At 48.3% G+C, this 13688-nt stretch overlaps 1 protein-coding gene across 2 annotated transcripts in view; it reads left to right on the forward strand.

Moving 5' to 3' along the window:
* The window catches only part of CBY2 (chibby family member 2), a 135378-nt gene that overhangs the window by 51233 nt on the left and 70457 nt on the right, over positions 1 to 13688 (forward strand). The window contains exon 2 of one of the 2 annotated variants that reach the window (XM_086328912.1): positions 3343 to 3517. The exons of the other annotated variant lie outside the window; for it this stretch is intronic. Coding sequence (XP_086185038.1) covers positions 3464 to 3517 — 54 coding nt within the window. The 5' untranslated portion in view covers positions 3343 to 3463. The remainder of the gene's footprint in view (positions 1 to 3342; positions 3518 to 13688) is intronic. 2 annotated transcript variants of the gene reach the window in all.

The following is a 13688-nucleotide window of genomic DNA, read 5'->3' on the forward strand; positions in this document are numbered from 1 at the left end:
ATGTCATGACAGTGCTTCACCACTAACCTCTAATAATCCATCCATTAGCCTGTGATATGGAAGCCTATTTGTCATTGTGGGTTCATTTTATAGACACTGATTAATTCACAATACTGTTTTAAAAATAAATATGAGTGATTGGGATTGATGTATACAAACTACTATATATAAAATAGTTAATTAATAAGGACCTACTGGATAGCACAGTGAACTCAAAACTCTGTAATGGCCTATATGGAAAAGAATCTAAAAAAGAGTAGACATACGTGTATGTATAACTGATTCACTTTGCAGTATACCTGAAATTAACACAACATTGTAAATCAACTATACTCCACCATAAAAATTAAAAATCAAAATGAAAACAAAAAAAAAAACCAAGGAAAAAATGTGTTTGTGTATGTGTGTGTCTATGTACACACCTGGCTTTGTGAAATGAATGAAATTGAACTTGATCCAATTTGCATTTACTGAACATCTGTTATGAGTCAGGAAAGCACTCTTGTTTTTGAACTGAGGTTCAAAAGAAAGGATAAACAGTTACATCTTTAAGGTATTGGGGAGAAATTCTACATAAAGAAATCTTGATGTAAAGTCTTTTGAAAATTAAAGATCCTCTTGTAAACCGTTTTAACTTAATCTGTTTTGTACAGTCTGGCTTGGTACCCTGAGTTTTCATAGACTAAGACATGCTTGCATGTGCCTTTAAAGGCATTTTAGTATTCTCCTACAGTTTTTTTTTTTTTTTTTATTCAGTGCCTCGCCAATATTTGCTAGCATGGCATTTATTTTCAAAGCTTTTGCTTTATACACAGTTCCATTCATTTGACAGCATTCTATTTGTCCTACTCTGGTGGGTAATATATTTGCGAAGGTCCGACACGTAGCGGGGACACGTGAAGAATGCTTGATTCATACTGTGCAAAAGAAATGGCTTGAATGCTGTTTTTCAGTATTAGAATTACCCTTGGTACTTGAAGAACAGGGCTGTCAGGATCCTGAGAGGGAGTTCAGTGGTGCAGACACATAGAAGAGAGAATTTCCCAGCGAGAGGAACGACCTCTCCAAGGTACTAACTAAACTGCTGAGGGCAGTACGATGTATTGATAGGGTGAGACATCTGTCATGATTTGATGGATAGGATGTAAAGGTGAAACACCTGTGTGGCTGCCGAACCCACCCAGCTTTTAGGATGTGGGTTGTGCGCAGTCAGATTGGGATTTAAAGATTCAAGCTGCCTGAGATAGTTGCTTGTTCCAGAAAATAATTCTATTTCTAGGTCAGCATTAAGGTGATGCAGATGACCTGGATGTTTAGCTTTCTGTTTCTGGTTGGATATGGCCATGCAGTCATAACATCAAGGGAAGACACTGTGTGGCCTGTGAATAAATGCATGTTACCCACCTGGAGCAATAGCACAAGAAGACCACCGCCAAATGACAAAACCCAACTTAAGGAAAAGTTGCCAACTGCGGAAACAGTATGGGGAAAACGTGAGCCTTAGGATAACAGAAATCACTCCAAAGTTAAATACCCACCAGCAGGGTAAGATGATGCCTTCCAGGGTCTGAATGGGCACCCAGGGAACCATCCTAGTTTTTGTTGACTTGGTAACACATTATGGAAATGTGTTCTAGAAAATAAGTAGAGCTTATTAATAAAATTTAGCTATAAGGATATTTATCAACATGCTATTTTAAAAGGTAACAGAAAACAGAAGCAATAAATGATTAATAATAGGAAACCAATTAAAAATATTATGGTTTGGGGAAGTTCCTGGCAGTCCAGTGGTCAGGATTCGGTGCTTTCACTGCCAGGGGTGTGGGTTCAGCCCCTGGTCAGGGAACTAAGATCCTCCAAGTCGTACAGTGGGGCCAAAAAAAATTACGGTTTAAAATATAATACAATGTGATGTAGCCATTAAAACGATGTGTAGAAAATTGAAAGTGTGAAATGATACTCCTATAAATATGTAATATATATATGTAATTATGATACAGAAGGGGCTTCCCTGGTAGCTCAGCTGGTAAAGAATCCACTTGCAATGCAGGAGACCCCAGTTTGATTCCTAGGTCGGGAATCCCCTGGAGAAGGGATAGGCTACCCACTCCAGTATTCTTGGGCTTCCCTGGTGGCTCAGATGGTAAAGAATCTGCCTGCAATGCAGGAGACCTGGGTTCAATCCCGCAGCTGTGAAGATCCCCTGGAGGAGGGCATGGCAACCCACTCCAGTATTTTTGTCTGGAGAATCCCTGTGGACAGAGGAGCCTGGGGGGCTACATCCATAGGGTCACAAAGCGAACACAACTGAGCGATTAAGCACAGCACAGCACATGATATAGAAATAAATATGCCTTAAAGGCAGGTTACAAGCACTATACAGTGTCTGGGGAGGACAAAATCAAGGTGCGAAAGTGATTATCGTCTCTGGATGGGAGTGAATTTTTCAGAAATTAAAAAAAAAATTTTTTTTTTGGCTACACAGCGTGTGGCCTCTTAGTTCTCCAACAAGGCATTGAACCCATGGCCCCTGCAGTGGAGGTGTGGAATCTTAGCCAGTGGACCACCGGAGAAGACCCTGAATAAGACTGATTTTTGCTTTTGCTTTTTTCTTTTTACTTGTGTACAGTTTCTCAAATGTCCACCATGCACATGTATTACTTGTGCAACAAGGAAAGGAGAAGATACAAATTAGGGGGTGTGTTCTGTTTGGTTTTGCTTTTTATGAACAGAGGCTTCCCGTTGGATCATCAGGTCTCCCTGTCTGCTTGGTAGGCTCAGGGCTTGGGGGCACAGCTATTGAAGTCTTGAGTAGGTTGGTCAAAAATAGAAGGAAAAACACCAATACAGTATACTAACGCATATATATGGAATTTAGAAAGATGGTAACAATAACCCTGTGTACGAGACAGCAAAAGAGACACTGATGTATAGAACAGTCTTATGGACTCTGTGGGAGAGGGAGAGGGTGGGAAGATTTGGGAGAATGGCATTGAAACATGTAAAATATCATGTATGAAACGAGATGCCAGTCCAGGTTCAATGCACGATACTGGATGCTTGGGGCTAGCGCACTGGGATGACCCAGAGGGATGGTATGGGGAGGGAGGAGGGAGGAGGGTTCAGGATGGGGAACACATGTATACCTGTGGTGGATTCATTTTGATATTTGGCAAAACTAATACAATTATGTAAAGTTTAAAAATAAAATAAAATTAAAAAAAAATAAAGTAACTATTGATAAGTAAAAAAAAAAAAAGATTCATGAGGCTGTCGGCATGGTGAGTAGGACTGATCATTTGCTCTTTGGCTGTAACTCAAGCCTGTTCTTTTTTTCCCCAGGCCTTGTGATGAGCTAGAACCACGATCTACGGGATGTCCTCCCCAGATACTCACCTGCTTCCAGAAACTTCTCATACAGAAACATTTTCCCTTCCAGGAGCTCTTTCTTCGGCAGATCCTTATGGCCCCGATAATCCTGTTCATACGGATAATCCTGATACTCATTTCCTTTCAGGTAATTTGTCTCCTCCTCCAGGTACTGTTCTTTCTCTGGAGTCTCATCCTCTTCAGGAAGTAAAAGTCCTTCCGTTAAACTCTGCTCATCTCCCTTAGTACCTTCTTCCTTCGAGGAGAAGGTCTGCGTGTCGTGGTGGAAAGTTGTGGAAGGGTGAGGAAGTGGTGTTCCTGATGGCTCAGGATTTTCAGCAGACATGCTGGGAGTCATTTAGCAGATGAAAGCCTTCTGCAGCAGGCAGTCACTACTGCATCATCCTGGCAACCGAGGAAGGAATAAAAACCCGTTAGTCAGTAATGACCTACTGCAGATCGTGCACTCATTTCATTCAATGGTCTCGGGATGGCCCTTGGAGAGTGTAGATCAGTACCTGGTGGCCCATGAAAAGGCACAGAGAGAGGAGACAGAGGGTTTACCCTCTGGGAGCTGGTTGGAGAGAGCCCACAGCTGAAGGCATCACCTTTGAAATGACATGAAGTCAACCAGGAGGGCTGCAAAGTGAGGGAGTGATTGGTGTTTAGTAGCGCCATCATTAGAAGACTTGCTTATTCATTAAGAAATACCATTGCTACAATAACCAGAACACAGACTTGTCTCCCAGGAGTTTCAAATTGGGGAGAAAAACAGACAGTCGGAAACAGATTTCCATACACAGAGTGACAAGCACAGGGGAAGAGGTGCAGGCAGGGCGGTCTGGATACCGTGAGCGGGGCCTTGGTCCGTGGCTGGACGGCTGCCAAGGTCCCTATGGTTGGACGTCTACCAGGCACGTTCCCCAGGCTGCAGCCTCTGCTGGAAGCACCACCCCCTTGGCAAAGTCAGTTTATTCAGCAAACACTTATTTTTCCTCCCCAGATTTAACATAACTGTGAGCACCTACCCGCTCAGGTGGTCTTCCATGTTCCACCTTAGGCTCCATCTATACCTTCTATAGTTCCATGAAAGTAATGATTTTGCTATATTAAACAGTTTCTACATCTGTCTTTCCACCAGAATGTAAACTTCTTGAGGGTAGGAAGGATTAATTCTCCTTTTTAAAAAGTATTTCTTTAAAAAAATAATTTTATTCTTACCTTTGGCTGTGCCACGTGGCATGTAGGATCTTCGTTTCCCGACCAGGAATCGAACCCCCAGCTTCTGCATTGGAAGCACGGGGTCTGAACCACTGGCCACCAGGGAAGCCCCAGGAAGGACTGATTCTTGTTTGCAAATCTATTTCGGATCCTTCCGCTCTCCTCCGACCCGCCGTGACTGCTCGCAGCTAACCGCGACGTCTCTAGTCTAGGTTACTGCTGCATGCTCCTAACTGGCTTTCCTGTCACTGGTGCTGATGCCCTACAGTCATTCTCCACCAGGAGTGTTCTTGGGAAAATATAAACCACGTCAGGACATCCACAGCTTCACAGTCCCCCGATTGCTTTCTGTTGCACTGAGAATAAAACGCGAACCCCACTCCAGGGGGGCTTCCCTGGTGGCTCAGAGGGTAGAGCGTCTGCCTGCAATGTGGGAGACCCAGGTTCGATCCCTGGGTCGGGAAGATCCCCTGGAGAAGGAATGGCAACCCTCTCCAGTATCCTTGCCTGGAGAATCCCATGGACGGAGGTAGACTACAGTCCACGGGGTCGCAAAGAGTCGGGCACGACTGAGCGATTTCACTTTCACTTTCCACTCCAGGGCTCCCAGGGCTGGCCAGTCTCTCTGACCTCTCTTACTGTTCCTTCTTGCCTCTCCCACCCTGTTATTCTCTCGTGGAGCACTTACCCTACTTCTGCTTTTGGTTCTGTTTCCATGTTTACTTGTTCAGCCTTTCTTTTCCACTAGGCCCTAAGTGTTTCAATGACAGTGACCTTGTGTGGCCTGTTCCCCACTTTTTCTCCAATAGTTGGCTCAGTGCCTGATGAATAATAAAAGGTCCCCAAAGTAAATGATCAGTAACTGAATGAAGGACCAAGGATAGATGTCTCTAGAACAGGGCATCCCCCAATTTAAAAAATGTTAATAAATACTCTGCACAATGGGATAAGCTGCAGGTAAGAGACCCGAAATCTTCCTGTCTGCTCTAAGCACTTTAGAGAGAAATTTCTTTGCCTGTCTTTCCCAAGATACCTGATTGGGAAGCTCTCTTCTAGGGAACCAGCCAGTCGAGATCATGAGGCTAACTCTCTAGCATACGTGCAACATGATGCCTGAGATGAGGGGTGTGATGTGCAAAGACATTCCTAGTGAGACAGGCTGGACCTGGGGCCTTTTACTGCAGTGCTTGTACTTGGAAAAACATCTCCTCGAACAGAATACAAAGAAACCATAAGAGACTAGAAACCATAAGAGACTAAAAATAACTGTGAGCGTGTGCAGTTGGGGCAAATGATGAACAGTGAGAGAACAGAAGGCTAAAACCTAACTTCCACTTCTGAGATGCCAGGGTAGGCAGACCAGGGGGGTAGGCAGACCATGCAAGTCACCCCTCCAACTAGTCCCACTGATCGGCTCCCACCCTCACCCCATTTAAGGGACCAACTTGCCCCTGTCTCAGGGGACTGCAAGGGCACCTGTTACTTGCTTTGGCTCCCTAGTACTAGCCGCAGCACAAGTCCCTAAAGCCTTGCCTGAATTTCTCATCTGGCCTCATCAACTGCTATTGATTAAAGAATCCAGGACTCCCATGGTGGTCCAGTGGTTAAGGAATCGCCTGCCAATGCAGGGGGCATGGGTTCCCTCCCTGGTCTGGAAAGATTCCACATGCCGAGAGACAGCTAAGCCTGTGGGCTACAACTACTGAGCCTGTGCTCTAGAGCCCTGCTCCCCAACAGGAGGAACCACCGCACGGAGCAGCCCTCGCGCCATACCTGGAGAGTAACCCTCACTTGCCAAACCTATAGAAAGCCCACACGCAGCCACGGAGACCCAGGGCAACGAAATATAATAAATAATTAAAAAAATAAAAAATCCAAGAACCCGGGTTGATATCAATAATGGGCCATATTTGTGCACCCCCCAGGGTTGCTAGAGCCCGTGGATTACTAGATTCCCATAGGATTCGCCTGGGGGCGGGGTGAGGAACACATAGAGGTGCGCTGCCCAGACCTCTTTTCCAAGAAGGACTAGCTGCCCAGCTGTGGGGTAGTTGGTCAGCAGCCAGCCCCTCAGCTCCCAGCTCCTTTAAGGTCTGCCTCAGCTGCTGGGGGCCACCTTCCAGAAGCCACTCCCTTCTTGGGGCTGCCTGCGTCTGGTGATGAAACAAGGCGGGGGTATAAAAGTCCAGGCGAGCCCAGGACACCACTGAGAGATCATAGGCCCCTCTGCCCCCAACCCCACTTCCTCCAGTTGGGTCAGGGTTGCCAAGCCTGCTCCACGGCACTGTCCCCCTTAGCCTATCCTAAGCTAGGTCCTAGGTCCTAGAAAGGACCTAGCCGGTCCTTTCTCAGGGGTTGGTCCCAAAGGCACATTTAGCATTTCAGCCCGGTTGCCTCTCAACAGTTTACATCTTACCCTCTATTTCTAGAGAACCCAGCTGTGACAGGCAGCTTCATAAAATGTAAATCTGGAAAAGAACTGACTGTGAGATCCGAGGAGAAGGGGAAAGGCCTGGTGGATCGCTTGATGGTGTAAAGGATGGTCAAGTGGGGAGTAACCTGACCTGCCTTGGCAGGGGTGACAAGGCAGGAAAAGTCAAGACAGCCAGGGTGGTGGACTTTAACACCCATATTGAGCATCTTGTGCTGGGTGGTGACCTGGAAGGCGGTGTGATTCTGGTGACTCTGGCGACTCTGGTGCAGGAGGGTTCTTGCGGCCACTCTCCAGAAAGTTAGAAAGTAGAGCCTGGGAGCTCGCCCCGCAGTTGACTTGCTCTCTCTCCATCACTTACAGGCCTGTGTGCACGTTCTTTCACGTAGGCTATCTCAACTGCTTTTTGGAGGCGGCGACCATGGAGGATGTTGCCTTTGCGGCAAAGGCTGAGCTGTGGGAAAGCTTTGGGGTTTATATCTCTGTCTCTGGGAGCCTCTTCTGTTTTAAAGGAGCCTCTCCAGCCTTATTTTGATGTGCAACCTAAATGCATCACCTGTTATGATGTAGAAGCTGAATTAAGGGTTAGCTGTCCCGGTCGAACTCCTGCTTGCTCCTGAGGCCTGTAAGCCACGGGGACAAGGAAGGGGTGGGACGGCCGTGAGAGCCCATGGAGAAGGGGTTCTGTCCCAGCCGAGCCCTGGGAGCGGTGAAGCGCACACCCAGGCACCAGCCACTCCATCAAAGTCCTTCTTGCACTTCGGAGACCCTCCTGATGTTCATATTTTTTTAGCTGCTTAAGATAAAAGATCAACATCAGCCAGTCCCCTGGACAGCCCAGAAGGTGTTTATCAACAGCACGCTGTCACTCACGGTTAAGAGTCTTCTCTCTCTGTTTCCTCATCAGGCCTTGTAAAAAATGCTCCAGTCAGCTGCAATCTCATTCCAGAGGTCAGAAAAGAAACTGCATTCTCGACACTGTCCCTTTAATTCTCCTAGAAATTTATAAGAAAAGCTGTCGGGCAGAAATAGATGGCAACCAGACATCCAGTGTCTGAGACAGACATCTCGGTTTTGACTTGGGATTTAGATCTTGACTCATTTTGACCCTGGTTTCTGAGCGATTGCGGGTTAATTTCTGTGGTCACAACACAAAAGATCGGCTTTATAAGGGCTGCTTATAATCAGCCGATTATAGCTCGTTCTTCCTTAGATCAGCTCTACAAAAAGGTTGCCTCAATCAAAGGAGGCTGCCAGACTTATCTTATTCAAGTTAAATAATTTTTTTAAACAATTAGAGCAAATATTTAGAATTGGCAGAATTCACCAAAAGACAAGGGTTCTGGGTTGTCCTGGAAATAGGTGTCTCAGGGACCCTGGGCTGGCTTCCCCTTGCGGGGACAGTGATATGGAGTGGAGGCTGCCCTCTCTGAATGGGATGGGTCTCCCTTTCTGCTTCTGTCCATGTTGCTACCTTGTTTCCCAGGCAGGCTTATCATTGCATGTGTCCTGTTGTTTTCTGGTAAGAAAGCCTAGTTCTCTGTCTCTATCAGAAAATAGAGCCACGTCACCATCAAAAGCAGGAAAACAAAAGCTCCCGAGAGGTCTACTCTTTCTCACACTATCCTCCTTGGCTTGATCTTTCTGGCAGGTGGAGTGTGGGGCCTTCAACTGGAGGCTGTTTGGTGGCAGAGGGTACAGTGTTTGCACAGCTCATGGCTGCACGCCCGCCCCCAGCATGGCGTTTTGGGCACATGGTTGCTACTCAGTGATCCCTGCTGAATGAATGCACGGATGATCAAAGAAAAGCTGTAATAATGTGCTACATGCTTTGCCCAGTATCCTTACTGAGGAATGTGCTTATTTAGTGAAGAGGGGAACACTTGATGCCAGAGGTCAACATGGAACCATAGAAGTCTCGTAGATTTCTATCTGCGTGACCCCTTCCACATCGCGCTGTGAGTCAGAGGCCAACTGAATTCCCTATGGTGAGGTTTTCTTTGGATCTCATCTGTCATTCTGAGGGGCTAAGGCCAGGATTCCTGAAATATTCTTACTTGAAATAAAGAGGGAGACACGAGTAACTAAAACAAAGAGACAAGACAGAGCACTCTGTCTTTACAGGGCTGATTGGATGACTAGACTGAAAAGAGGAAGACGAGAGACCTAGGAAGGGCTCCACGTTCTGGTTGTGGGGTCAGCAAGGTCTCTCCTCTGGTTTCCATGGTTGGAGGAGGCTGCTGCTCCTGAGTTGTTCTTTGTCCCTCCCACTGGGGCTGTGGCCCAGCTGATATGCTGAAAGGCGTCATGCTTTGGAAACCAAGTGTGGCCAGAGGGCCGGCCTTGCAGTAGGGCAGGAAACCAGCTGTGCTGTAAGGACCGGGCTCTGCCCACCTCCTGAGGCCCTCTGTGACGCCCTGGGTGAAGATCAGGAAATCTAAGGTTCGGATTGAGGGCAAGAGGAGAAGCGGGTGACAGAGGATTAGATGGTTGGATGGCATCACTGACCCAATGGACAGTTTGGACAAACTCCGGGCCATGGTAAGGGACAGGGAAAACTGGTGTGCTGCCGTCCATGGGGTCGAAAGGAGTCGGACACAACTGAGCGAAGGAACAGCAGCAACAAGGTCCTGCTCTGACGGCTTGGCCAGCACAGCTGTCCTCCCCTCATGCCTCCTCCTGGCCCCTCCTCTGCCCTCCGGGAAAGCAGCCCAGGGACCTCATTTGACCCCTGGCTTCTCAGCACCAAAGGGCAGTCCTTTGTCACCACCATCGCCTGCTTTCACATCTCAAAGGGAAGGAAGGCTCCCCCTCCTTCCTGACACGCAGGGCACATGATGGCCCTGCCCCAGTGACCCTGAGTGCCCTCTGGCCCCTACTCAGGGTCTCACCAGGTGCCTGGGTTCCCTTGCTTAACCTCCCTCGCCCCACGTTCCATGCCCTCTGGGTCCCATCACCACCCCTCCCCTGGCTCCAGCAGTGGGGTGCAGCTCTGTGCCTTGGCCAAGTCCCTGGTCAATAATTCAACATTGCTTCTGAGGCACCTGCTCTAGACTGTCAGGAGAGGAGAGGTCTGTGTGAGAATGAAAGGGGAAGGCAAGCAAGATTGAAAACTCACCTTGAGAAAGAGAAGATTGGGATTGGGGCTCCGTTTCCTGGGGTTAAATCCCAGCTTGGCCACTTACAAGCTGTATGTTTTTGACTGAGGTTCTTACCTCTCCTGTGACTTACGTTTCCTCATATTGGGAACAGTAATAGTACCAACTTCCTGTGAGGATTCAGTGAGGCAATATGTACACGTGTAAGTAGCGGCAGGCACAAACATGAGCTGTGTTGTTGCTTGTGCACGCATGCTCAGTCATGTCTGACTCTTTGTGACCCCATGGACTGTAGCCCACCAGGCTTCTCTGGTCATAGGATTCTCCAGGCAAGAATACTGGAGTGGGTTGCCATATCCTTCTCCAGGGGATCTTCCTGACCCAGGGTTTGAACCTTCATCTCTCGAGTCTCCTGAACTGGCAGGCAGATTCTTTACCCCTGCACCACCCAGGAAGCTCATGTTGTTACTATTGCACACTTATTCCTAACCAGCTCTGAGGGTGTGTGTGACTGGACATGTTTGTAAGTGTGTATACGTGTGAGTGTGTCTTGTGTGTCCTGCTAAGACTTTAAATAGTTCAAGGTACAAAGAGAGGAAAAAGACTGCTTCCTGGTACTGATGGAAGCCTAGGTGGTGGTGTTCAATCGCTCAGTCACGTCCGACTCTTTGTGACCCCACGGACTGCAGCAGGCCAGGCTTCCTTGTTCTTCACCATCTCCTGGAGCTTGCTCAAACTCATGTCCTTTGAATCGGTGATGCCATCCAACCATCTCATTCTCTGTTGTCACCTTCTCCTCCTGCCTTCAATGTTTCCCAGCATCAGGGTCTTTTCTAATGAGTCAGCTCTTCGTATCAGGTGGCCAAACTATTGGAGCTTCAATTTCAGCATCAGTCCCTCCAATGAATATTCAGGGTTGATTTCCGGAGGTTTAGATATTCAGGTCTGCCCATCCTTCAGTTCAGCTCCTAGTGGCTGGGCCCCAGGGAAGGTGATGGCCCACGGGGAGTGACCGCGGTGAGTGAGCGCCCTTATCCTTAGGAGATCAGACCCCTCTTTACAAAGTTGCTTGGTCCAAGGGAACTCTGTGGTGCTGTTTTATCTGTCGGTACAGAACCTCTCTCCCCATGGGTCAGTCTGTTTTCTAACTCTCAGCCCTGATTTCAGCCATTATTGTAAAACAGCCTGGATGAGGCCGCTCATTCAGTCTCTGATAGCCAGGTTCAGAAGTCCTGGCGTTGAATCAGAGCCTTCTTCACTTTGACTCCCCCCACTCATCGGCTATTTTCAGTCCTGGGGGAGCCTCAGTGAAGAGCTCTTACTCCTCCACTGCGCAGTTGCTCAAGGGTCTGAGGGAGCGACCAGACCTTCTCCCAGGACTCCAGGCTCAGCCCTCCAGCTGCATTTTCAGCACCTCCACTCGCCACCTAACAGACATCTGAGACTCTCGCGTCCAAACTGGGTTCCTGCTCTTCCTCCCCGGACCTCTTGACTGATGACAAAGGCTTTGGGGTCATGTGACACTTTTCTGTCTTTCCCACCCTACATCAGCCCACCGAAGGACCTCCCCACTTCTCACCCTCTCTGAGTCCTGTCACTTCCCCTCCCGGCCCAAGCCACCATCACATCTTGCTTGGGTTACTGAGGTGGCCTCTAGCATGTCTGTTCTTCACAGGGTAGCCAGTTTGCAAGACACAAATCACATCATCTCACTCCCCCCGATACATCCCTTCGAGAGCTCCCATCTCTTAGATTAAAAGCCAAGATCTGGGATTTCCTTGGCGGTCCAGTGGCTAAGTACAGGGGGCCTGGGTTCATTCCCTGGTCAGGGAACTAGATCCCACATGGCCACAACTAAAGATCCTATGCGCTACAACTAAGACCCCATGCAGCCAAATAAATAAATACATTAGAAAAAAAAAAAGCCAAGGCCTTTTCAGGGCCTGTGCGGTCCTTCCTGACTGGCCCTCCATGCCTCCCATCTCCTTCCCCCTCCCCTCTTCGCCCCTGCCACCCTGGTCTCAGTGCTGTCCCACCCAAGGCCTTTGCTCTCCTTGTCCCATGGGCCTGCTCCCCAGGTATCTGCCTGGCTCACAACCCCTCACCTCCTTCCCACCGCTGTCTCAGTGAGGCCTGTCCCCACCGTCCTGCTTACTGTCACCCGCCCCATCACGGCATTTCCCATCTCCCTTAAGCTTCTCCACTTTCCCTTTTTTCCAGAGCACGTATCGCTTCCCTAACATTTTGTTGTTCAGTCACTCAGTCGTGTCTGACTCTGCGACCTCATGGACTGCAGCACACCAGGCTTCCCTGTCCTTCACCATCTCCCAGAGTTCGCTCCCTAACATACTACATGCTTTATTCACTTGTTACCGGCGTTGTCTGTCTCCTCTCACTAGGATGTAAGCTCCCGTAGGGCAGGGATCTTTGTTTTCTTCACTGGTCAGCCCGCGCCTAGAACCATTACCATGGTAGGTAATGCTGAGTATTTACTGAATGGAAGAGTTCCTTGCAGAGCTCATAGCCGGTGTGGTTTCTAGGTCCTCCTCCACAGTCTTGGCTGTCCGCTGCCGTGCTGTTAGGGTGTCAAGAGCTCCGGCTTGAGCGTGAGGCCACCTCCCCGCACTGCGTGGGGGTCTGAGACCACTTAACCCTGGGGGCCCTGGAGCGCCATCTCCAAAAACGGGCAGGGCGTTCCTTTGCTTTCTAACTGGGGCCTCACATTTTCTCCAGCTCCTCCCAGTAAGTTTTTATTGGGCTGCCGGCCATTTCCTATTAACTGTGTCCTCTTCAAATCATGGACACAAATGTTAAACCAGAGAGCGCTGAGGACGGGGCCCTGAGACCGCCCCCTCTGCTCTGTGACTCTCCCTCTTAGCTCCTTGAGACCCCTCCCTCTTGGCTCTCAGAACCCCTCCCCTTGACTCTTGAGGCCCCACCCCCTCAATTTTCTACTATCCCCCTTCTCTTTGGCTCCCTGAGACTTCCGCCCTCCTCAAGGTCTACCCTCTTCTTTAAGGGGTGGGTGGAGCAGTCCTGCCCTCCATGACCTGCTCTTCCAGGAATCCACACAGCCTGTCAGTTCTCCCAGATGCTTCCCAACCATCACAGGACATGTCCTGGAATTCTGGCCAGCACCAGTATCAAAACCACCAGGGCTATAAGTTTTCACCTCTGCCTTCTCTCCTTTTACTTAAATCAGGAAAATGTTCTCCTCTTTTCACATTTGGGGTTCTACTCTATCTTCTCTAGGCTTCACCGATTTGTAGAATACTTTGAGTTGTATTATATGTATTATGTATACATATGTGTATTATATAATACATATGTATGTATTATATGTTTGTAACAAATGTGCCATATTGAATGTATTCATCATAGCCGTCTTGTGCAGTAAACGCTATTCTCTGCATTTACAGATGATATCACTGAGGCTCAGAGAAAGCAAAGGTCTTAGTTAAAATCAGACAATTAATAAGTGGCCAAGCTCAGACTTGAACCCGTATCTCCCGTCCCCAAGTATGGTGTTCTTTTACAATACTGGCTGCTGTGTGGGCAGAAAGTCTTGC

The sequence above is a fragment of the Bos grunniens genome, chromosome 12 (genome assembly GCF_055505025.1).
Source record: "Bos grunniens cultivar Pamir isolate PY7600 chromosome 12, Bosgru_T2T1.0, whole genome shotgun sequence".
NCBI classification, from domain to species: Eukaryota; Metazoa; Chordata; class Mammalia; order Artiodactyla; family Bovidae; genus Bos; species Bos grunniens.